Genomic DNA, 22,748 nt, shown 5'->3' with positions numbered 1-22,748 from the left:
TTTAAATTTTATTTTATATTTTAACAGCTGTAAGAGTTCGTTGTATTCAGTGGGTATTTTTCAACGAAACTCAAACTACCATTCAACCAATAATAGGCCTGATACACATTTTTTTTTCAAATAGCTTCCTTGATCATGATCATGACCGTCAATACACTCGATAAATACCCAGTAATAAATTCTGATGGTGTATACCCTTACGGAAAAAAAATAGTACTTTCTGAGTAGTAGTTTTTTAACGGAGTAAAAAGTACTACTTTTTAACACCTTCATGGAGAAATATTAGTAGTTTTACGTAAAAACTACTATTTTTGTCTAAAAACTAGTTCAAATTACTACTTCGTAAGTAGTAGTTTTGAAGTAGTAATTTTAATTAGTTTTTAGACAAAAATAGTAGTTTTTACGTAAAACTACTAATATTTCTCCATGAAGGTGTTAAAAAGTAGTACTTTTTACTCCGTTAAAAAACTACTACTCAGAAAGTACTATTTTTTTTCCGTGAGGGTACCGAATGAATTTATTTTAATCCCATTTACAAAAGCAATAGGTATATAGTCAAGTACAAAGATAACGATTAGTAATGTCTGCGAGTGTAAGAATGAAACTTGGTGGGAAAAAAAGTGCAAAATATAGCCTCGCCTTTTACAGGCAGTTAGTTGCAAGTAAAGATCTAGTTTATATCCGAGTAAGAAATGAATAAATATTATTGCAACTTATATGACTTATTTCATTTGAAATGGGTGCAAACATGAAATATCAATTAGCTAAACTAGTGCTCAGAAGTAGCTGTAAATGTGAAGATATCGAAACATATGGGCTTGGGGGTGGAAAAATATGTTACCTACAGTAGAAATAAATGCCCAAGTAAAACAGTTCATAGGTGTTGCAAAGTATGAGATTCATAGTTTCCTACCAGAATAATATTTTGATGAAAATTTTCGATACTTTTAGAATTCTCTGAAAAAAATGTACGCGAAACATTAAAATTAATGAGCTGGTGCTGGTCAATTACACATTCGAAGGCATGACAGCATTTTGCCTGAGAATGATTGATAACAAGGGTGTTTGATTTCACGTGATGAATTACCTACATTCCATCAATGAAATCGTGTCTCAACTCTCTATATTTCTATTACATACCAATCTAAAGTTCTTTCATAGCACCTACTTTTTTCGAGACATTATTTTTCTTAGTTTTACTCTTTTGAAATTTTTATAACATACTTATAGGTATATCAAAAGCTCTGTTAGGAAGTTTATTTACGCATTTTTTTTTTTTTTTTTTAACTAAAAAGAACACGTGAGTAACAGCCTAGTACCTTGACATTATCTATACTTTAATGAAACTTTAAACATGTAAAAATTTTAACGGTATATGCTACAGCGTAGGAACTCTGCCTATTATTTCGCTAATAAATTTTAAACAACGTTTTAAAAATTCAACTTATTTTTTCAATTACGGTAAAAACCAGTATGGTGCGAATTTTAAACAAGTACATCGCTGTTTCCTCGCGAGAGCATTCCTTCGTCTTTACTTTCTTCGCTACCTGTATCGATAATTAACGCAGATTGTACGCATGATACTATAGATAACGCCGGTCGTAATAACAGGGTCAACAAGATGAGAGGATGAGACATAGGAATGTCAGTTACCTCAACGGTTACGCAACTCGTAAGATGCAACTATAAACAATCAAACGAACGGGTCACGTTATTCATAAATTTACTTTGTTTACTTCCATAAAATCGGGAAAATCGCCGGTAAAATGAGCTATAATACCTACCGCTAATAATAAGTATCAATAGATTTAAACTTGTGTAGGTATTCCGAAACGAAAAAAAAAAAAAAAAAAAAATTAAAAAGTGCCAAGAGTTCCAAATTTTACTTTATAGTCCGGGAGCCCACATGAAAAAAATGTACGAGGGGGGTTGAAATTTGGGACCCGGCCCAAAAGTTACTATATGTATCCCACTTTTCAGAAATGTCACTCTGGCAATTCACAGCTGGGGCTTTTAAGCACAGCGAAAGCTCAAAGTTCACAATTTTTATGAACTTTCAACTTGGAAAGTTTTATGGTTAAAACAGGTGGATTCTTATAGGATTTTTCACGCTGAATCCGAATATGCCGGTCTGTCGACCCCTAAGTGCCCCCAAAGGGATGCCAGACTGAGTTAAAGGGGTAAAAATCGCAAAAAATGCTGTATTTTTTCAATAAATGTTCGTAAAAATCGTATAGCTAACAAAAAGTGCTGAATTCTTGAAGCATTTTTTGCGCTGAATCCAAATATGCCAGGCTGCTAGCCCCCAAGTGCCCCAAAAAGGGTGCCAGCCTACTTTGAAGGGGCGAAAATGCAAAATATTTAGGTTTTTCACATGTTATTCGCATAAACATACCTAGCATTATTCTGTAATTATTTTTTTCGAAGGCGGTTTGCAAGTACCTATTCTAAAATCAAATGTATCACTACCTACCTCTAAATGCTGCGCAACTGCCTTAATATGTTGAAGAGGAAAAAATATCATTGTTCTAGAGACACTGAGAATGTTTATGATGTTCCTACATATTTCGAAAAATTTTGACAAACAGTAAGGTACACGTAGATTGGGTGTCCCTTAAAATGCAAAAGTGAATATTTTTTTGGTCTGACCCCCCCCCCTAATTTTTTAATTACATCACATAGTTCTCAAATCCAAAATATTAGCCCATTTGAAGGTCATTAACCCGGGCCGAGTTGGCCTAGAAGGTTTAAATGGGATTTAACATAGGTTTGTAAGTGAAAATCGCATTTAAATTCCTCTTATGAGCTTAAAAAATAGTTCCGAGAGTTTTTTTGCAATAAAATGTTGCAAAAGCATGTCAAAGACCTTGTAAAATAATAATGGGGTCATGAGGACCCCCTGCCCCCTTCCCACCCTGGAAGTATGTAGTGCAAAATGACAATTTGGTAAATTAAAGATTTTTCCCCGCAGTTGGCTGGCAATTATACGTTTTGATCTTCCCTCCACCTCGCTCAACCATTTCCCCTCTTGCTATGTTACCATGAGACACTCTCCAACCCCTCCCCCCGAAACCCTTAAAAGTAATAAGATAAAATTCGGCAAATTGAAGTCTTTTTTTAGCGGTTTTGATTATTACTTGTCGGCCTTTCTATTTTTCGCAATAAAATCCTGCAAAAGCATATCATACAACAATAACAGGATTATGGAGGACCCCTACCCCTCCCCCTTCCCGCCTTGAAAAAGATGGAAAATTGATGGCTATGAATAGGTCGACCCAAGATATGCTATTTTTTGGCATAAAACAATGAATATGGGTACCATTTTACTTGTCTTGACCAGCCCTACACAAAAATTGCTATATCATTGAGTTGTATTTTCTGAAATATGTACATTATTCGCAAAATAGAATAAAGTTTCAACGGCATATTTTATCAAAAGAATTTTATGCTGTTTTCAAAAATGTGCTTGCAAACCGCCTGCGAAAAAAATAATTACAGAATAATGCTAGGTATGTTTATGCGAATAAGATGTGAAAAACCTAAATATTTTGCATTTTCGCCCCTTCAAAGTAGGCTGGCACCCTTTTTGGGGCACTTGGGGGCTAGCAGCCTGGCATATTTGGATTCAGCGCAAAAAATGCTTCAAGAATTCAGCACTTTTTGTTAGCTATACGATTTTTACGAACATTTATTGAAAAAATACAGCATTTTTTGCGATTTTTACCCCTTTAACTCAGTCTGGCATCCCTTTGGGGGCACTTAGGGGTCGACAGACCGGCATATTCGGATTCAGCGTGAAAAATCCTATAAGAATCCACCTGTTTTAACCATAAAACTTTCCAAGTTGAAAGTTCATAAAAATTGTGAACTTTGAGCTTTCGCTGTGCTTAAAAGCCCCAGCTGTGAATTGCCAGAGTGACATTTCTGAAAAGTGGGATACATATAGTAACTTTTGGGCCGGGTCCCAAATTTCAACCCCCCTCGTACATTTTTTTCATGTGGGCTCCCTGACTATTATGTTAACGACTGGGCGAGTTCGTTGTATTTTTCATTAACAGAACATCGACTTATCGTTCATTGAAAATTTATGAGGAGTGGCAAGGTCGTTTGAATTTGCCTTAGGCTTTATAATGTTAAAAATGCATTCATGATGCTAAAGTTCTTCTCGTGAAATCACCTAAATGCCTAGGCCTATTTGGGACATAGTTTCGGCGAATTCTCTTCTTTTTAATTCGAATCAAAATGTATTTTGGATTTGGTGAATCGCAGAGATGAGATCTGACAGAGAATGGAACAAACTCCGCGTATTTCCGGGGAATCGTATAGGCAATTTAATTAACATTTGTATCCGCGAGTTGCCTATTCTGTCATCGAAGGCGTCCAACGAAATCTTATTTTAACACGAATATATTTTTTCTGTTCTCAGGAGCTGTTGATCCGCTAAATCCGCAAGACATTAGCGATCTAGAACGACAATATCAACACTGGCAAATCGCTCCATCGAACGGTCAACAACCGGGAGTAATATGGATTAGTGCTCCACAATACAGCTATTACCCACCGCCACCCAACGGCAACCCACCAAATTACCCACCACCGCCGTACTACCCATCGCCATACCCTCCAGGACCATATCCTCTACCAACACCTGACTCGAATCAAACTCAACCCGAAATTCTAGAAGTTAATCCAACTCAGAGCAGGGAAACTGTACCGACGAAGCCAAGTCCATCAGAGACCACCTCGGTAGACTCTACGTCGACGTCGGAAAATTACACAACTTCGACTGAAACTTTCCCCACGTTTTCGCCAAGCTCATCGACGACGGAATTCCCTTGGACACCGTCTCCAACGTCCGAATCGACGGAAAATTACACCATTACGTATTTCACAACCGAACCAACCAAGGTAACCACTACTACGGAAATAACCACAAATGCTACGACAGAATACCCCACCCCCACCACCACACCATATTATACGTCACCGACGACAACGCCAACTGGTAGTACAGAAAACGCCACGTTTACGACGACCACGCCAGCGCCTAATACTACCAGCAACGCAACCAATCCATTATTGAAGTATTGTAAGAAGCCTAGAGGTCAATTTCCAAGCGACGATTGCAGCAAATTCATCAACTGTTGGGACGATACGGCCGTAGAACAAACTTGTCCGAGCGGCTTGTATTTTAATGCTAATAAATCTTATTGCGATTATCCGAGCAACGTGAACTGTACCGGAAGCGCTAGTTCAAGCGAACCGACGAGTGAGTACTTTGTTCATATATAACATCATCATCGTATTTTATTTTAAAATAAACATTTGCCTGAATAGAAAAATAAACAAAATTTGAAAAAAAAATATTGAAATAAAAAAGACATTAAACTGCAGATATGAATTACCAATAGGTAGAGTTACACTTGCATATTTTGATGTTGAAAAACGGAAGTTGAAAAAAAGGTCAACGATTTGAAAAATCTTCAAGTTTAATTCCAGTCAAACGAAATAAAATAATAAATCGATGAAATTCTGATTTACGATCGAATAAATAAAAATGACCTTTGGTAAAAAGAAGTAGGATATGTTCTTGGTAAACCATTTTGACATAATTATCACCAAATTAAAAACCGTTAGACGTTTTTGCATGGTCAAGTAAAATAACTTTTAAATCTGTCTCGTATATGATGTTTTTTTTTTTATTTTTTACTATAAACTTCATAATCAATTGAACCGACCGTGTACTGATTTAGAAGGTAGAAACTTGCGAAATTAATCTCTATTTATATCTTTTCTATAGCAAGTTCAAGTTCTCCGTCGCCGTCTTCCAATACCACATCGTCGGGTAAATGCCCATCCAGTTATGGTACATACAGAAACAGTAGTAACTGTGCCGCATTTTACGTATGCGTTGCTGGAGAACCGGTTGACTTCTACTGCCCGCCCGGCACCAACTACAATGACGTAATAAGCGTTTAATTTTATACTTATAGCCTTTAGCGTGTACCATCCATCATACGATATTGCGCTCAGTCGTGCGCTGCTCTCAGATGCATCAGTGGTTTACAAAATATCACAATTATTTTTAGGAGCTGAAAGTATGCGATTACCCGTACAGAGTAAATTGTAGCGGTATACCTTCGTACCCAATACCAGAAGAAAGTGGTACGACAATAGCGACTGAAACAGCACCATCCAACATTACCACCACCGAATCACCAACAGTCAACGTAACAAGCTCGCCAAATGTTACAACTAGTTCACCAAATGCCACATCTGGCTCACCAAATGTTACAACCAGCTCGCCTATCGTAACCACCAGTTCACCAAGCTTTACGACGACTAGTTCACCAAACTTTACAAGTTCGTCGATTATTACGACGACGACGACGACGACGACCGAATCGAGTACGACGTTTACAGCACCGCAAGTAACGGAAGAACCATTCCCATCGGTTCCACCACCATCTGTAGATCCTGTAGCATTATATAACTTAAATTTAAAAAAATTACCCGAAAGTGAGTGCACAACTGCGATCCTTTGACCGTCAACTCATTTATAACACTTGTTCCGTAATTAATTGCGATACAATTTTCTGTATGTACCTATCTACAGGTGTAGTAAACACTGGAGTTAGATGTTATCACACCAATGTATTCCGATTAACGCCGGATTGTTCCTCAGTAACAGTATGTCAAGATGGATTAACCTATATAGTAAATTGTGGACACGATACTAGTTTCGATGCCTACTCACAAAAATGTGTTTCTTCATTCAGAGCGAGATGGTAAGTACCAAGTACCTAGTACCATTTTTACGGAGTAGGTATTTTTTATACCAGCAGGTCGACGGCGATACTCTAGAAACCGTATGTCTGTTTTTAAAACGAATTGTTGAAGTCACCTACGAGTAGGTAAACGTGCTTGGATTTTGTTCGTCGAAAATCATCAGTTTGATGTACTTTTACCTTAGATTCTCGTATACATAGCCTCTTTCAATGCAGCCAACCATAAAGATATTAGATTTCCAGCTCGATTAAGAGAACGTTAATAAACGACAAACTACTATAACAGTACCTGCATAAGAGAATTCAAAGTAATGTCTTGTCTCGTTAGTCGTTGCTGTATCTTGGAATAAGTTCTGCTTACCGCTCTATAAAAAATGCTACGACGTGGTAGACCTCGTTTACTCTACGCAAAAAAAAAAAAAAAAACTGTTTAGACGCTCCTTATGGCTAAATAAAAACATTCGTTGTATGATTTTTTTTTTCAAAAGTCTGTAGGTCGTTGCATATGCGGCACATAAAACTACACACTGTACAGGGTGCCCAGAAATATCGAGTACCCCTAAAAAAGTTTTTCATTAAAAATATAGGTTGGCAACGTGAAATAGATGCATATGATTGGTGGAATGTTATCTCTCCAGTCCAACAACCAATCATGTGCCATCATTATTATTATTATTCAGTGTGACCAACCAAAGTATTTAGTAGAAAACTTTTTTAGGGGTACTCAATATTTCTGGGCACCCTGTAGGTAGGTAGTAGGTAGTAGGTACTTAATCAGTGAGTATGCCTCACTCATCACTAGTCAAATGAAATACCACCATGTGTCTCATGCATCTGTTCTGTTCAGAAACTACCTACTTTTCTGGCGATTTAAGAGTTAAGACCTAAGTAGGTATCCCAACCACTTCATTATTCGTGTAAATGTACCTTACACTGTACTACATAATACATCTAATCTGGTATTGTGATTCGTGAAAAATCCGATTACTCGCCGGATGATCCAATGGTTCTCATTTGAATCAGTGTAGATAATTTCTTGCAATGCAAAACGCAACGCCAAGATTAAAAACTCGCTAACCTAGCCGCAATCGCCACGTTGCCAAATTTACAGTAACTTTTTAGCAATCGTCTCGAGAATTTTTGCATTTCCCTATCATTACGTTGTTGTTTTTTTGAAAATGACCATTTTATTACTTATTTTCAAATCAAAATCATCAGTTAATATGAGTAGACGATTCACTTATTTTGTATGTACTCGTACAGGGTGCCCAGAAATATCGAGTACCCCAAAGAAAGTTTTTCATTAAAAATATAGGTTGGCAACGTGAAATAGATGCATTTATGATTGGTGGAATGTTATATCTCCAGTCCAACAACCAATCATGTGCTATCATCATTCACTGTAACCAACTAAAGTATTTTAGTAGAAAACTAGAAAACTTTTTTACTTTTTTAGGGGTACTCGATATTTCTGGGCACCCTGTATGTGTTGTATAATCTGTACCTACCTACAGCATGTTCAAGAATATTTCAAGAATATCAAGCAACCGAAAATAAATTTCAGGTGTTTTACACACAATAAAAGCAAAAAAGTACCTATTTAAAAAAACTTAAGATAAAGGTTAACAATGTGGCATGAAAATGCATGTGATTAATAATGGGATTTCATCATCACATCAACTCGATAACCAATCACAACTCAACTAAGCTAGGTAGTAGGTACCATTACTGCTATTCACTGTGACCAACTGAAATTTTCAGCGAAAACTTTTAGAACACGCACACGCTGTATTGTATGTACTTTGACATCATCTGGTGTAACTTTATTGTTTGGAATAAATCACTTCATGACTTCAAAGGGTTAGTCAAGTTTCCTCTTTCTTCGTGTAAGCATTGTTCATTTTTTTTTCTTTTTCAAATGAGAACCATCTGCTATACGACTATTACGTAGATTCAGGTAATAGGTAAAAATCCTTCTATGCGTATGCGATGAAATACGTCACGAATTTTGCAAAACAAAATTTTGTTAGAGACAGAGACAGAGTTAAGAACTGATTTTCGAGAAGGTTAGAGGCACGTTTTTTTGTTTTTGACTAAATATTCAAGTAGGTATTACAATACAACAGAGATCAAAATGATGTAATCAATTTTTCGATTGCGTATAATATTTATGGCATTAAAACATACAGGGTGCCCAGAAATATCGAGTACCCCTAAAAAAGTTTTCTACTAAAATACTTTGGTTGGTCACAGTGAATGATAATAATGATAGCACATGATTGGTTGTTGGACTGGAGAGATAACATTCCACCAATCATATGCACCTATTTCACGTTGCCAACCTATATTTTTAATGAAAACTTTCTTTGGGGTACCTAGCAGAGTACTGCACGGTTAAGTTAAAATAGCCGGATAACCGCCGGAGCTATCGGCTAATTTAACTACAGGTTACAAACTGCAGTTACTTTTGTCGGCGCGCGCAACCAGCGGTAAGTTAGGTTAATAACCATACGTTAACCGCATTCGGTTCTCTGGTGTCTCAACAATACATTTTGGTGACTCATCAAACAGATAAGACAGAATCGAACATTACATTTCCGATAAGAGCGCGGTATAATCGCAGGTAGTTTAGTCATTTTAACTACAAAATTATCCGCATAGGCTAACGCTAATATAACTGCTTTTGGATGAGTTATATTTGGTAGCTTACCGCACACGACACGCGACTAACGCAGATAACTTTTAACTATACCGTGCAGGACTCTGGTACCTAGTACCTACTCGATATTTCTGGGCATCCTATATAACTTATCTATTACGCAGGTAGGCGTTTCAACTTTTCCAATTGAAAATTTCAAAAAATAATAATTTTTTTCCAAATTTAACCTATAGTGCAACTAGAAAATATTCCTACTTATTTTGTTTACTCATAGTTACTGATAAAATGTTAAGTTTGGGTCAGAGTATTGATATCGATAAATTTTTCAATCTTCTTTCGCCCTAGTGTCAGTCATCGAATGTTTTATTGCTTTCGTGATATAGTTAAGCACATTATGGTATCTACCGATAATAATAATGTACATGCATATAATATAACCGATACCTATGTGCAAGAACACGAAGAAATATGAAGTTAGAAAACCACACCATAATATGCTTTAAAGTTTCAATATTTTACAACAATTATGGTATCCAAATGTCTAAAAGAAATATTTTTGGGGGTAATTAACCTCGTAGATACTGTAGGAGCATGAATATTTTTCAACGAGATAGACTTGATAAAATAAGAAATTTACAAAATGACTTCACCAAATTGTACTATTGTAGCATACAATATTCCTAGAAAATTCTATAGGTAATTGATTACGCGTATGAAGCGTATCGTGATTATATGAAAAAATTGAAATTTTCTAACATGAAGCTGTACTTTTCATGTAATCGAGAATTGGCTACGTGGGTTGAGTTGTAATGTAACGTTGTTTTTTGTACTGTGCATTGTATAAGTACACCACAACGTTATAAAACTTAGGTTTATTTTCTTCCTATTTTTATTTATAGTTCCTTAATCTAGGTTTATTTCTGGGAAATTAACAAGTTACATAATTTGTGTTTGTAAATGGGAAAACCTGACATAGTCACAGAAAAAAAATTAGAAATTTTTCAATAAAACACAAAATAAAACAATTTTTTTTACCGAAAAAAATAAAAGATTAAATCTGGGTACCTCATTTAGGGGGGAGTTACATTTGAAGTTGTGCATCTGATTCAGTCATATGTAACGTTGACACGTTGTTTTATTTATTATGCAATAATTATACTTTTCCCATCTTTGAATGGTAATTGGTAGGCAAACCTACATATGGTAGATATTTGAAAAAGATGGAACTGTTGTGAAACAAGACACTGATGGAGAACAGACAACGTATTGTGAACACTTGGAATGTTTGTTTGCTTAAAAACGTTTTCAAATTCATAAAAAAAGAAAAAAATACCTATTAGTCATACCAGTCAACCGAGAGTAAATATCAACCAAATTATCACTCGAGCAATTTTACTCAACGTTTTAAAAATCAACAAAAAAAACTTTTTTCCAAGCCAATAATTCACTACAAACGTGAAACACCACTGAAATTTTTTCACTTTTTTCAAATAATAATCGTAGATCCGAAGCTATAAAATTTTCGAATAAAAGAAAATTCCGCCTAAAAAAACGTGAAATTTTTCTAAACACCGCACACAGAAACCACGAGGAAAAAAATCGCTATACCTCGAAAAAATGACGAGAAAATAAAATACGTTCATGAAATTAAAATATACTGCCACAAAAAATTGCGCTTTTGAGTAGGTAATACGATTAATGCTAAATATAAAGAAGTATATTTTGGACGAATTTTTCATTTGAAATTCAACGTTTACGCGTTAACCGGCAAAAAGAGTGGCAACAAAACGATAACACACGTTTCATAGAAGGGCAAGAGGTTAAAAGAGAACCTTGCCTGGCATGAGCAGCGCATTCTCCGTCACAAAGATCGGCGACGATCGACGAACGCCCGCTGTCTCGAGTTCATTGTCACTAGCCAATTTTCGCCATCCGCCATCCTCCAACCACCATCACCATCACCATCCGTTTAATGGAAGTTTTTACTGGCGGAAATTGCCTACTTAAACCCTATACTTATGTATTTGGTAGTAGGTAGACATTGAAGACAGCAGATTTTAACTGCAAAACTGCATCCATGCACACAGATTTACCTATATTTGGTTTCAATATCTTATGTCTTGATATTAATAACACACTCTTTACCAGTCGCCATCGATCCAAGATCTACATATTTTACTGGTATCGAACAATTTTACACCTGCGAGTCGACCAATTAAACATACGTTAGCGAGTATCGTCGTCTGTATACACAGGTGCAAAATTTCAACTTTAATCCGGCGTATAAATTTAGTCTTTACGTGTAAAAAGTGATGTGTACTTGGAAGTAACACAGTAACATCGTCACCAAAACCACCATGTTAACGTTTCCGATTCAATTTTTCTGTTTCAGCTGATGAAATTTCCAACGAGCAATGATTCCTGTTGATTTTCTCATATTTTAATTTAATTTATTCGAAAGCATTTCTTAATTTAATTTCAAAATTTTCATTTTTCTCACAATTTTATAGTACAATGTAAGTTTAATTTATTTTTCGATGTTCGTTTTTCATCGTAATGTAGGTATTTATTTATCCAGTGATTGGTAGTTTTCCTACGTTTATGAGACCATGGACGGGCGCGTTTAGTAATTTTTTCAACGTTCAATATTTGTTTTTTTTTTCATATAAATATCCGCCAATGAAAACTCGAGCCAATTATTTCGTTTAAGATGACTGTCGCAGCATTACATAGTTTTAATTTTAACCTATAATCTCAACAGTTTGGTCAATTTATAACTAATGATTCATTTCAAGTCCAATTACCAGAATTGAAATTCATACCTACTTGTTAGTTTCAAACTTAGCGACCAAACGTATCAAGTTCTTGAATTATCAAACCGGATTGGTCGATATCTTGAAAAAAATCGCCCAACAACCAATCGTATGATATCATTATTAAAATTCACTGCGACCAGCCGAAACGTTTAACAAAAAACTTTTTTGTGGATAGGTACACGATATTTCACCTGTACTTTAATTTTCTTTTGATATAATAGGTACCTAGTTACCTAACTACTCGTGCCATCTGGATCAGGAATACATTTCAACTCACGAAGTCTTGTTTACTGTTTAGAAAAGAAGCAAAAATTCAAATTTATTAACGTAATATCGATTAATCGAAACATCTCGTACGAAAAATATTTCAAGTACCAAATAATCAATCGAATTGTTTTCGTTAAAAAAATTGAAACAGCTCGAGTATCATTGATGCATGACGTATCAAAAATGTAACGTCGATCTACTTGGCTACTCAATTAAGACACTATTAATTAAACGCGAATACTGTCCATCGTCACCGAACTACCTATCATCTCAACTCATTGCATTTAATTACGAACGAAAATGTGTATGCATTAAGATTATTCGTCAAGACTGCCATTGTAGGTACCTAGAATAGCTCGGTTTAACGATCAACTTTGTAATTGTATACAAAATGTTGACGAAATTAATTATTCATATAAACTCGACGCTATATCAACGTCTTTTTTGTACATGCTCACGCAGTTGTAGTTATTTCATTGCATACTGTCGATATTTGTCAATAAATTATTTATTGGTAACCTGGATTAAATTTATTGTTTCCGATCTATCATACTTCCTGCACACTGCACGCGAAATCAAGCCAAAGATGTCTTTTCAACTGAGCAGTAAAACTACTTTCTAATGGTTAAATTTCAACGTGAAATCAGTCCGCACGTACGAATCGACTATGACCCTCTTCAGTCAGATAAATAAAACACGACGATTCTACTCATTATTGCTTATATTTAAATATTAAACGCTTAAATGTAACAACAAATGAAAATTTTCATATGTAATTGTGTTTCGTAAATTTGTACTACAGTTGCAATGTAAAGATTCAGAAATATTCAAACGAGACCACTTTATTGATAGTACAATCCAGTCATGAAAAATCAACATGTAAATTTTACAATAGGAATAAACACATTCGAATAACTGAGAAAATTTTCACGGGGGGACAAATCGTAAACTATGGCCATTTTTCATACTACAAAATAGGGTACTATCAACAGAACATTTAATCTATATTCGTACATCAGGAAAAAAAAATCATAAAATTATTCAGGAAATTTGGCAAAAACCTAAGAAACGTTTCAGTAAATTTTGAACCGGATAAATTTAAAGATCTTATCTACATCCAAGATCAAAATTACACATGCGAATGTATTATTATTGTAAGATTCGATACCTTAAAAGTTAAGCGCGGTGACCATTGAATGAAAAGAAAATAGTCAACTTGAATAGGGAATTGAAATTTTTCGATAATTTCTAGTATGATATGAAATTAAAATAACGTACAAAAAAAAACTACACTGATTCAAATACTGTTTTGATTACAAAAATTACCAAGTCTTCTTTTAACCGATATTAAAAGGGTCCGAAATGAATGTTACTAAAAAACACTGGAGTCGATTAGGGAGAAATGCATTAGTGGAAGTACGAGATAATCATATATATGAACACAGATAGCTGAGAAACAATTACGTAGTCATTAATAAGGAAACAATTTATATTCGAATCAAATCTACGTGTCACGATTTCATATATATAACTAATTCAACATATACACGGATAAAATACTGTAAAATGCCAAATCCCTTACTTAAAAAAGAAAAAAGTACCTAATCAAAATTAAAAAAAAATCATAAAATCACATGTAAAATTAAAAAAGGAAAACTTAAAATAAATAATAGGTACCCAAACTTAAATAATAAATACACATAGTTTTCGTTCATAACGTTTCAGAAGTAAATGTCATTTTTATGTATTTACTTTAAATTTACACATTAAGCTTTCGCTTCGACCGCATCGCCGTTAGCGGCGACATCCGGCTCCGCTGAGCCTTCTAATTTCTGTTTCTTTTCCGATGATTCTACTTCGGCTTCAGCACCAGCTTCTGAACCTACTGATTTCCTTTTGATACCGCATACTTCATTACTTTCTGTAAGTTGTGTCGAGAAAAATTAGTTTCGAAATTTGGATCATCGTATTACCACTCGACACGTTATCACCCAACACCACTTAAATAATAACACAAAGACGAAAACATGTTTTGCATACCTGCGGTTTCATTAGATTCTGTTTCTTCTTTTTCAGCAGCAAAACCGTTTTGTTTGACACTGCCATTCTTCAATGCGCATTTGTCTTCAACTCCGTTTTCTGGTTTGCTTTCGGTTTCTTCGGCATCTCCGTTCTTTTCGGTTTTTTCGCTTTTATCCGATTCTTCGACTGGTTTCTCGGTTTCAGCAACTTCGGGTTTTTCGACGACGGTTTCTCTAAAGAACGAAAACACAACATGATTACACAAGTGAATTTAAAAAACACGTTAACAATACACCGCTACGTGAAATAACATTTGACACGTATCACGAGGCGGGCAAATAATCGTTTAAAATCACACTAAAAAATGCAACGAAATTCGTAGTCGCACAATCATGCTCGATCTCGATGATGAAAACAAAACAATTGATTGAATGATTAATTTTCAATACTGCGTGCGAAAAACCGTTTACAAGCACAAAGCACATGTTTGCTATTCAAGGATACCGGGTACCCGGTGTTTTTGAAAAAGCCGAAAACCGCGAAAATGAAAAAAATACTAGTACGCGTATCGGAGCTTTGATGTATGGAAATACGAAAGACGAAACAATTGTAAAGTAGAATCGACATAATTAAACGCGAACGTGACTTACTGCACAGCGCTCACTCTGAATAAACACAATAAAGAAGTAGGTCGCCATTTTGGTTATTGTTTAGCGGCCGCCAAAATAGCGAACAAGTAAATCGAAGTAATTACATATAAAACACAATTTTCGTATGGAATATAATAACTCACTTGACTTCAGGAGCTACGTCTGCCATTTTAGCGATAATTCGAAAGAATTAATTCGGAAATAAAGAAATAATTACACTAAAACTGCTTAGTGAAACTAGAGGAACAAATACACCGCGATTACAACAAGCGAACACTACAACGGCAAATGTCAAACTCACAAACTGTAACACACTTTCCTTGTTCGTTTGCCGACTGCCGCACTTGTGAAACTCGTGTTCGTGCGGTTAGTGCGGTTCACAGAAATCGATACGAATCTGCGGCAGTTGATCGTGTGAAGAATTTGTTGAAAAGGTAAAATAGTACGTCATTTCACCGAAAGAATGTTCAATTTTATTTCATTTATTTCAAAACTGTGGGTGTTTAAATCATTTTTTAGAATATTTTTGAAAAATCAAATCATTTTTAATGAGGTAATTATTATTTTTAAGAACTCTAATGAAGAAATTAATGAAAAAATGGTTTTTATCGAGTGAAAAGTGTTTCGGGAGCTTGATGAAGACAAAAGATAATGAAAAGCGCCAAAAACTCGAAAATCAAGTACAAACTACAGGGTGCTCGTTCAATTTGCAGCTTCAACTTTAAATGCTACTCAAACTCAACACACTACACTATCTTTCGACCTATACCTGACTATCGAGTTTAAAATCAAATATTAATGCTCAAATTTTCAACTTCTTCCGATGACTCGGTGTTCTTGATTGATGATTATTTCTTCGATTCTTCAACTTCAAGTTATAATTCAATCCAATTCAACAGATTCTCACCACGAATCGTCCTTACTCCTTACCGTACCGGGCGTACCCTCATCCTACTTCATGTGAAATTCTCAATTTTGAAAGGATTCGTTATGAAGGAATATAATAAACATCGACGTCTCATGGCCCTCACTTTTTCACATTCACCTTGTCATCAATTTTCTAAATCCCAACTTGGATCCAAAGTAAATGTCCTGTGTCTAAAAGTGAGAGTGAGAGTTCCGAACGATTGTTGAATTCATTCACCTAGCCCAAGCCTAGCCTGAGGCCCTGAGTGAATAGGTTGATACATTCGGGAAAATTCAATAACATTCAAATTGAATAATTATCACTTCTCAAAGCGAAAACAAATTTGAAAGTGAAAACCTCAGTGGAATCATTTGAGGATTTAAGAGTTGGCCATGTACTAATCTAAATCTACTAATTTATGTTCGATTTCGATTTTGAATTTTGACTTTTGAGCACCCGGTAAGAAACAGACATCACTACAACCTGTTCGTAAAATTCGAGTGCAAACTTCAAAGTTCAAAAGTTCGACTGATTTGAGAAAAAACAAAAGAAGAAATGTAGAAAAGAAATGCTCAAAAGGAAAAGTTAGCGAGTGGTTTGAATTTTAAGTATCTAAACCGATTGCAAATTGTAATAAATTAAAAGTTCACCAATTGCGCCATTTAATGAGTCAAAATATTTCTCTGAAATTCTCTTGTAATGGTTGCATAATTAATTCTCTTCTGTCTGTTTGCCTGTTTTGGTGCAATCCTTATCAGTTATCATCAAAATTTGTTTGATTTTTAAATCAATCAAACCCTGTAACCTCTTGAATATTAAAATTTTTCGATATTTCACTCTGCTAAAGTTACCTCGCATCATGTTCATTTTTTTTTCAAATCAATAATACGAAGTTGGTCTATAGCATGTTGCATTTTTAATAAGATTGAATGTTTAGAATCCTTATGATTACATTGTTTAAATAGTAATAAGTTTGTCACCGTTCTTTAAAAATGGGTGTTTGCTCATCATGTTTCGGGGATGATTCAAATAATTCAGATCCTACTCCAGACCCTGTAAGTAAATCGTTGTTTTTCGCATCGAATTTTGATAATTCGCATGTTTTTTGTTCTTACCAATCGAAGTATAAATAATCATTTTCAACAGGAAGTGAGAAGACAGCAACAGTTGGAAGCAGTAGAGAAAAGGCTTCGCGAGCAAGAAAATCGGGGAATTAAAAATCCAGATAAAGTTCGTCGAATGCAGGAGAAGGCCAAAGAGAAAGATCGTTTACAAGACGAAGCTGCAACACGTTATGATGGCAGTGGTGGTTTGAAAGTGAGTGAAAAGTAATTTTCGATATACGATGCTTTATATTGAAATTCATTTTACTCATATTATCGTTAATTTTATTCCCTAAACAGTGGCAAGTGAGTTGAAACATTCCAGTGAACGTCCAACTTTAATCAGTGATAATGGAGTATTTCCTAATCGAATACTCCTGTACTCTTATTATCTTGTTATAAATGATGCACCGGTGTATAAATGCAAAAATTTCAAGTACTTTGAATTTGAGATTTGAAAAATTCAATTAATGTAACGAGTGCATTATAATACATAATGTTTTTATTATAAAAATTCAACAAACTGGAATATAATTACAAATACTGGAGGTTGAAAACTTGCATCACAATTGAAAATATTTACCATTTTTCACGATATAAATTTATACTTGCGTTGTTTCTCGTCATTTTACAAATTTATTTTTAATGTTTGTTTGTTAATTTTAAATATACTTCATTTTTTTGAACACGAAGATTTTTTCATTTCTTAAGTAGACTAGAGTCGCATCACGTATCTAAAGTAAGAGGAACTTTCCTCGATGTGTCAATATTATTTTCAAGTATTTCCTTGATTGGTGTGTACGGCACTTGCCGTTGGTTATTCCAATCGATTTCGCTGAAATCAATCACTATTCTTTGATTCTCTGGTTTATATTGCCTAGAAAATTACGATAATTGATAGAATGCATTTTTGTTATGGTTACACAGTCTGTAGTTGTTATTGTGCATACATGATTAATTCAATACCCACCAATATTTAATTCCCACAGCTTCAAACATTCTTTTGGCCGCTACGGTTTCTTTTTTATGCGCATGTTTGTCCGATAAATATATTACTTCGCGAATTCCTGACTGAATAATGATTTTCGCACATTCGTTGCATGGAAACAATCCAACGTAAATTGTACAATTTTTTACATCAGCCGAATTTTTGTTCAACACAGCATTCATTTCCGCATGGCACACTACAAAATTTTTCAATCACTTCATCTGAACAAAATTATCTGATTAATGAAATGCATTGAATTAAGGAAGTTTACCGTACAAATGTTTCGATTTTAAAGGATCACTGCTTTTGGACCATGGGAATTCATCATCGCTACAGCCAATCGGCATGCCGTTATATCCAGTACCTACTATTTTACGTTCTTTATTAACGATAACAGCTCCAACTTGAGATACTGGATCTTTACTTCTCTTAGCCGCCAAGAAAGCGGTTGCCATGAAAAAGTCGTGCCATTCCAAGTAATCGGTTCGTTTACTATTTAAATCTTTATTGGGTTTTCTAAAGGAAACAACAGAAATAATTCATTAAACAATTTCGCTAACAGAATTTAAAGAACTAAATGAATGCTTACGGTAAATTATTCATTGGTTTGTTCTCGTCCATTTTCTAGAAGGAACTTTGTACCTCTGGGTGTCAAAACGTTGTTCAATTAAAGAATAAACTAATTAATAATATTGACCAAAACTGAGGTATTTATTCATCACAGCAAAATTACACCAAATGATAATGAAAGAAAATAGAAATTACGAAATCAGAAAGCGTGGGTGTCATCACTCTTATCACGAGCTAGGTACCGGGTGTCCAAGAATAATTTGAGTAAAGTTATTGTTTCAATTTTCAAAGTTCGATGCAAAATAAAAGATTCTCTCGTGTTTCATTGAAACAATCACTCAAAGCTCGTTTTCGGTTTTTCAAATGATTATTCAACTTTTCTATTTTCAAGCCGGGATTTTTCGCATTCTTTTTTGATAACATTAAAACCCCTTATTCTTGGACACCCGGTACCTCCTTATCAACGTCAATCAAAAAATTTATCATTCGCAATTTCGCACACCTAGAGCACAGTTGACCGATCCAAGTAGAAGGTAGAATGTAGGCCTGACCGCCGGTATTGGCCTATTTCTCAAAAATTCCAAATACTCGGTGGTCGGTGCAGTTTTTTAAAAAAAATTAATTGCTCTCTTTATTGGAAATTTTTAAAAATATGTTAATTATAAATATCTTTATAAATTGAAAAGAGTCGTAAAAGATTACTTTTTATTCACGAGTAGATGAGAAAAGCTGTTGTATCGCCTATTCAAACAGAAACGACTTTTGATGTATCTCATCGACTATTCCACAGTCTGTTGAACTAAAATCAATTCAATACTACTACACTCTGATTCTCTAGTTACATGAGCGTTTTTAGCCTATGCATTTTGTTTTATAGACATTCAAATGATCAAATCGGTTTTCACCGCGAAATAACAACGCACATTCACATTGCAAATCGTTAGATTCGAAAAAATAAATAACAAAATAAAAACACGAAATATAAAATGAATACCAGCCTTGAAAAATTGATTAAAATTTACAAAATATTATTTTAAATTTTTACGGGCAACCCATATACAACCAAGGAAGCTTTATTAGAATACAACAGACTGACATCTCGTGACGTTTTCAAAATTCTTAATAATTCAGGTTCATAAAATGATTGATCTGGTAAAACAAATTCTTCAGAAAATCCTTCGATTGCTGAAATATACGCATAACGAATTGAAGAAAATGCAAACAAATAATCTACATAAAAAATAACCATTACTCACTTTTTAAATCTGCGGGTTTGCCGGGTAACCAGTGATTCAGAAGCGTAATCGTGATGTTATCTGTATCGGTGGAAGTGATTGGCCATAACGTTCCCAGCATACAAGGGCTGTTACAAGAAAATGTCAAACTTTACTAACGTATCAAATTTCAAATAAAAATTGCATGAAACTGCTAGTACCTTCCGGCAATGATATATTTAAGACATAAACAGTAAGAACCAACTCGGCCACCTAAATTCTTATACTGGAAAGAAGAACAGCCCATCAGAAATGGAATCGCTTTAACGTTTAATCCCACAATATCTGAACTTTTGAAAAACTGACTACCATTTCCATGGCCGCAATATCTAAAAGTAACACACATAATTACATCTCATTCGTTAAATAATAATGGATATATTTATGTAAAATTTACTTACAAAAATAAATCATATTTGGTAAGTGCGTCGGCGAATTCATTTTTCTCAGGTTTGGTACCCGTTAAGCCTCGCCATTTCGGTGATCTTTTTTTGATGAATGTAGTAATGCGCTTTTCTGTCGAGGTTAAATTCTGCTCCGGATTAATGATGAAATAAGCGTTGTTAGGATCAGAAATAATTCTAAACGTGAATAAAAATTAGTACGACATAATTACGCGTCACTATTTAATAAAATCAATAGGTACCCAACTAAAATTATGTACTTACACATTTCCATTGAGAATGTTTTTTTCATGTTTTTTGTACAACGCGTGCAAAAAATGTATGGACGGTATTCTACAGACTGGATGTATTCTAAGAACTGTGGTCATTTCCCAAGGTATTCCTTCGATATCCTTGATATTAAAAAAAAAAAAAAATGAATATAGAAAAGAACGATGCATTTCATTTTGATGGGTAAGATGTATTACCTCATCGAGAATCAGAATAACAGGATGACGTTTCAATCTTATCAAATCTGTGTATTTATCTTTAATAGACTTTATTCTCTCGCATAAATTTTCCTGCAGTGTACCATCTTCAATAACGTATGATACAGCGGACTTGATTTCACTTTGGTCTAGATGAGCACAGCCAGAAGCGATTTGATATAGCAATACCTTATTACAGGAATTAAGTTGTGTAGAACTGAAAATGTGTGTTTACGTATATGAGAGAAACGGAAACCAGAGCAAGTATCAAATCGCTTCCAAAAATAATATAATTTACCTTTCTGATAAAACATCATCGATCGCGCACCTGATGAAATTTTCCACTTGTGTATCTAAGAATTTACCTAATAATAAACAACTCCATTCTTTTAGCCAACGTTGAGTGATTAAGTTGACCAGTAACTGAAAAACAAGAACACTAGTGTTAGAAATATAGTGCGTTACCAGTTGCAAGCATAAAGTGGAATACATTTACTTTCAATTTAGCGCAGTTTTCCATTCGTTTTATTTTGTTATTGGTAGCCGAAAGCTTACCAATAGAAACCCAATTTTTCACAGAAATATTATAAATGTCTTCGATAATATCGCTACCACACAATGTTTTATCAGGTTTAGGTAACATGACATGACAAGGCACCCTGGAAAAATATAATGAAGTAGAATCCTAGTAGCTAGTTTCATCATTTGAAAGTTAAATTGGTACCTAGAATCACCACAACTGTAATTGACAATATGAAATTCCGCACTGGTGGGTTCGCTGTTCGGTTTCCTTTTAATCCAACGAGAACGCTCATTAAAGGACCGTGTCATTTGAACCACTGTCCATTCTGAAATTGTAGGATTCATTAGCGAATTAAATGTACATAAAATGAGAGAAAAAATTGAATCTCACCTTTTGGCATTTCTTTCAATCTAGCCATCAACCCTTGATATTTTTCTCCCATGAAAGAACTGTGAAAAGATACGTATTCCATGTCCAATCCTATTTTTGAAGAGGGATTTTTCGCCGAATTCAGCAGACTGCAAAAAATGTTTTCAAAACCAAGCAACTTGCGAAATATGTACTTAGTTTAATGAAATACTTACGATTGAAAATTCTCTTGGTACACGCATTCTAGTCTCAAAGAAGCAGCATGAGATTCGCTCAAAAAGAATACACCTTCTTCATTCAGACTGGATTGGAAACAAGCCAGGGCAATCTCTTTGCACAAACCTGTACGGAATTTAAATTTAAAAATCAGACGTATTTCAAATTTACTATCAATAACTTGAATAACTTACTTTCGTACAAAGAGCCATTCAGAGAACCTATATTTTTATTATTCACATGTTCATCGAATTCTTGAATTAATTTGGAACGATCCATTTTGAAACCTTGATCAACTTTAGCGGATATTTGTACAGACAGATTACTTGTCTACATTTGTAACGCCATTTCGAATCGCAATAGAAAGCCGGATGAGATGTACAGGTAGACTGTATAATATGCAGTTGTTACTGTTTTTTATGCCTTTACGAATAACGATGATTCAATGATCATTCGAATATTGAATAAATTAAAACACATCAGCTTTCAACTTGCGAACAGTCCATTTTTCGGTAATAATTTGTTTCTTTTGATAGCAGGAAATTTCCCGCTAAAAATATTTACAAAACTTTTCTTATCAAAAAATAGCGCTTATTCTTGATCATTCTCATTTATTCAATATTCATCTGTGATCTGTTGGAACCTACTTACGAGTACCTACTTATTTGTGATTTTATTATCACCACACAAGAGTCTATCCCACTTTAGATTATCAAAACAAAGTT

At 34.6% G+C, this 22,748-nt stretch overlaps 5 protein-coding genes across 5 annotated transcripts in view; 2 read left to right on the top strand and 3 right to left on the bottom strand.

Moving 5' to 3' along the window:
* LOC135832852 (uncharacterized) overlaps window positions 1-13,611 on the top strand; it is a 41,016-nt gene extending 27,405 nt beyond the window's left edge. Inside the window, exons 2-6 of the mRNA XM_065346361.1 lie at window positions 4,427-5,269; window positions 5,801-5,964; window positions 6,090-6,519; window positions 6,617-6,788; window positions 11,840-13,611. Coding sequence (XP_065202433.1) covers window positions 4,427-5,269; window positions 5,801-5,964; window positions 6,090-6,519; window positions 6,617-6,788; window positions 11,840-11,843 — 1,613 coding nt within the window. The 3' untranslated portion in view covers window positions 11,844-13,611. The remainder of the gene's footprint in view (window positions 1-4,426; window positions 5,270-5,800; window positions 5,965-6,089; window positions 6,520-6,616; window positions 6,789-11,839) is intronic.
* On the bottom strand, window positions 13,234-15,543 carry LOC135832856 (uncharacterized). Its single transcript, XM_065346365.1, has 3 exons — window positions 15,346-15,543; window positions 14,571-14,785; window positions 13,234-14,451 (listed from the first exon to the last, which is right to left on the bottom strand). The coding sequence occupies exons 1-3, from the start codon at window positions 15,369-15,371 to the stop codon at window positions 14,297-14,299; spliced, it is 396 nt and encodes a 131-aa protein (XP_065202437.1). The 5' UTR covers window positions 15,372-15,543; the 3' UTR covers window positions 13,234-14,296.
* A 1,095-nt stretch (window positions 15,544-16,638) lies between these two features.
* On the top strand, window positions 16,639-17,898 carry Svip (small VCP interacting protein). Its single transcript, XM_065346366.1, has 3 exons — window positions 16,639-17,164; window positions 17,256-17,426; window positions 17,513-17,898. The coding sequence occupies exons 1-3, from the start codon at window positions 17,102-17,104 to the stop codon at window positions 17,525-17,527; spliced, it is 249 nt and encodes an 82-aa protein (XP_065202438.1). The 5' UTR covers window positions 16,639-17,101; the 3' UTR covers window positions 17,528-17,898.
* On the bottom strand, window positions 17,697-19,556 carry LOC135832854 (deoxycytidylate deaminase). Its single transcript, XM_065346363.1, has 4 exons — window positions 18,790-19,556; window positions 18,472-18,716; window positions 18,183-18,396; window positions 17,697-18,089 (listed from the first exon to the last, which is right to left on the bottom strand). The coding sequence occupies exons 1-4, from the start codon at window positions 18,819-18,821 to the stop codon at window positions 17,939-17,941; spliced, it is 642 nt and encodes a 213-aa protein (XP_065202435.1). The 5' UTR covers window positions 18,822-19,556; the 3' UTR covers window positions 17,697-17,938.
* A 138-nt stretch (window positions 19,557-19,694) lies between these two features.
* Window positions 19,695-22,562, bottom strand: Sse (separase). Its single transcript, XM_065346362.1, has 12 exons — window positions 22,218-22,562; window positions 22,023-22,149; window positions 21,829-21,956; window positions 21,640-21,763; window positions 21,412-21,574; window positions 21,214-21,338; window positions 20,916-21,132; window positions 20,713-20,840; window positions 20,446-20,625; window positions 20,206-20,373; window positions 20,027-20,133; window positions 19,695-19,955 (listed from the first exon to the last, which is right to left on the bottom strand). Exons 1-12 carry the CDS (start codon window positions 22,300-22,302, stop codon window positions 19,804-19,806), a joined length of 1,704 nt encoding a protein of 567 aa, XP_065202434.1. The 5' UTR covers window positions 22,303-22,562; the 3' UTR covers window positions 19,695-19,803.
* Window positions 22,563-22,748: the final 186 nt, after the last annotated feature.

This window comes from Planococcus citri, chromosome 1, assembly GCF_950023065.1.
Source record: "Planococcus citri chromosome 1, ihPlaCitr1.1, whole genome shotgun sequence".
NCBI classification, from domain to species: Eukaryota; Metazoa; Arthropoda; class Insecta; order Hemiptera; family Pseudococcidae; genus Planococcus; species Planococcus citri.
This window is presented reverse-complemented; position numbering and strand designations above follow the sequence as displayed.

Coding starts and splice junctions, on each gene's coding strand:
- Svip (XM_065346366.1), top strand. CDS start 17,102: ATGGGTGTTTGCTCATCATGTTTCGGGGATGATTCAAATAATTCAGAT. Junction 17,165..17,255: donor CAGATCCTACTCCAGACCCT/GTAAGTAAATCG, acceptor CATTTTCAACAG/GAAGTGAGAAGACAGCAACA.
- LOC135832856 (XM_065346365.1), bottom strand. CDS start 15,371: ATGGCAGACGTAGCTCCTGAAGTCAA. Junction 14,786..15,345: donor GACGTAGCTCCTGAAGTCAA/GTGAGTTATTAT, acceptor TTCGTTCTTTAG/AGAAACCGTCGTCGAAAAAC. Junction 14,452..14,570: donor AGAATCTAATGAAACCGCAG/GTATGCAAAACA, acceptor CACAACTTACAG/AAAGTAATGAAGTATGCGGT.
- Sse (XM_065346362.1), bottom strand. CDS start 22,302: ATGGATCGTTCCAAATTAATTCAAGAATTCGATGAACATGTGAATAAT. Junction 22,150..22,217: donor GAATGGCTCTTTGTACGAAA/GTAAGTTATTCA, acceptor AATTCCGTACAG/GTTTGTGCAAAGAGATTGCC. Junction 21,339..21,411: donor AAAACTGCGCTAAATTGAAA/GTAAATGTATTC, acceptor CTTGTTTTTCAG/TTACTGGTCAACTTAATCAC.
- LOC135832854 (XM_065346363.1), bottom strand. CDS start 18,821: ATGGACGAGAACAAACCAATGAATAATTTACC. Junction 18,397..18,471: donor AAAATCGAAACATTTGTACG/GTAAACTTCCTT, acceptor AAAATTTTGTAG/TGTGCCATGCGGAAATGAAT. Junction 18,090..18,182: donor GCTGTGGGAATTAAATATTG/GTGGGTATTGAA, acceptor GTAATTTTCTAG/GCAATATAAACCAGAGAATC.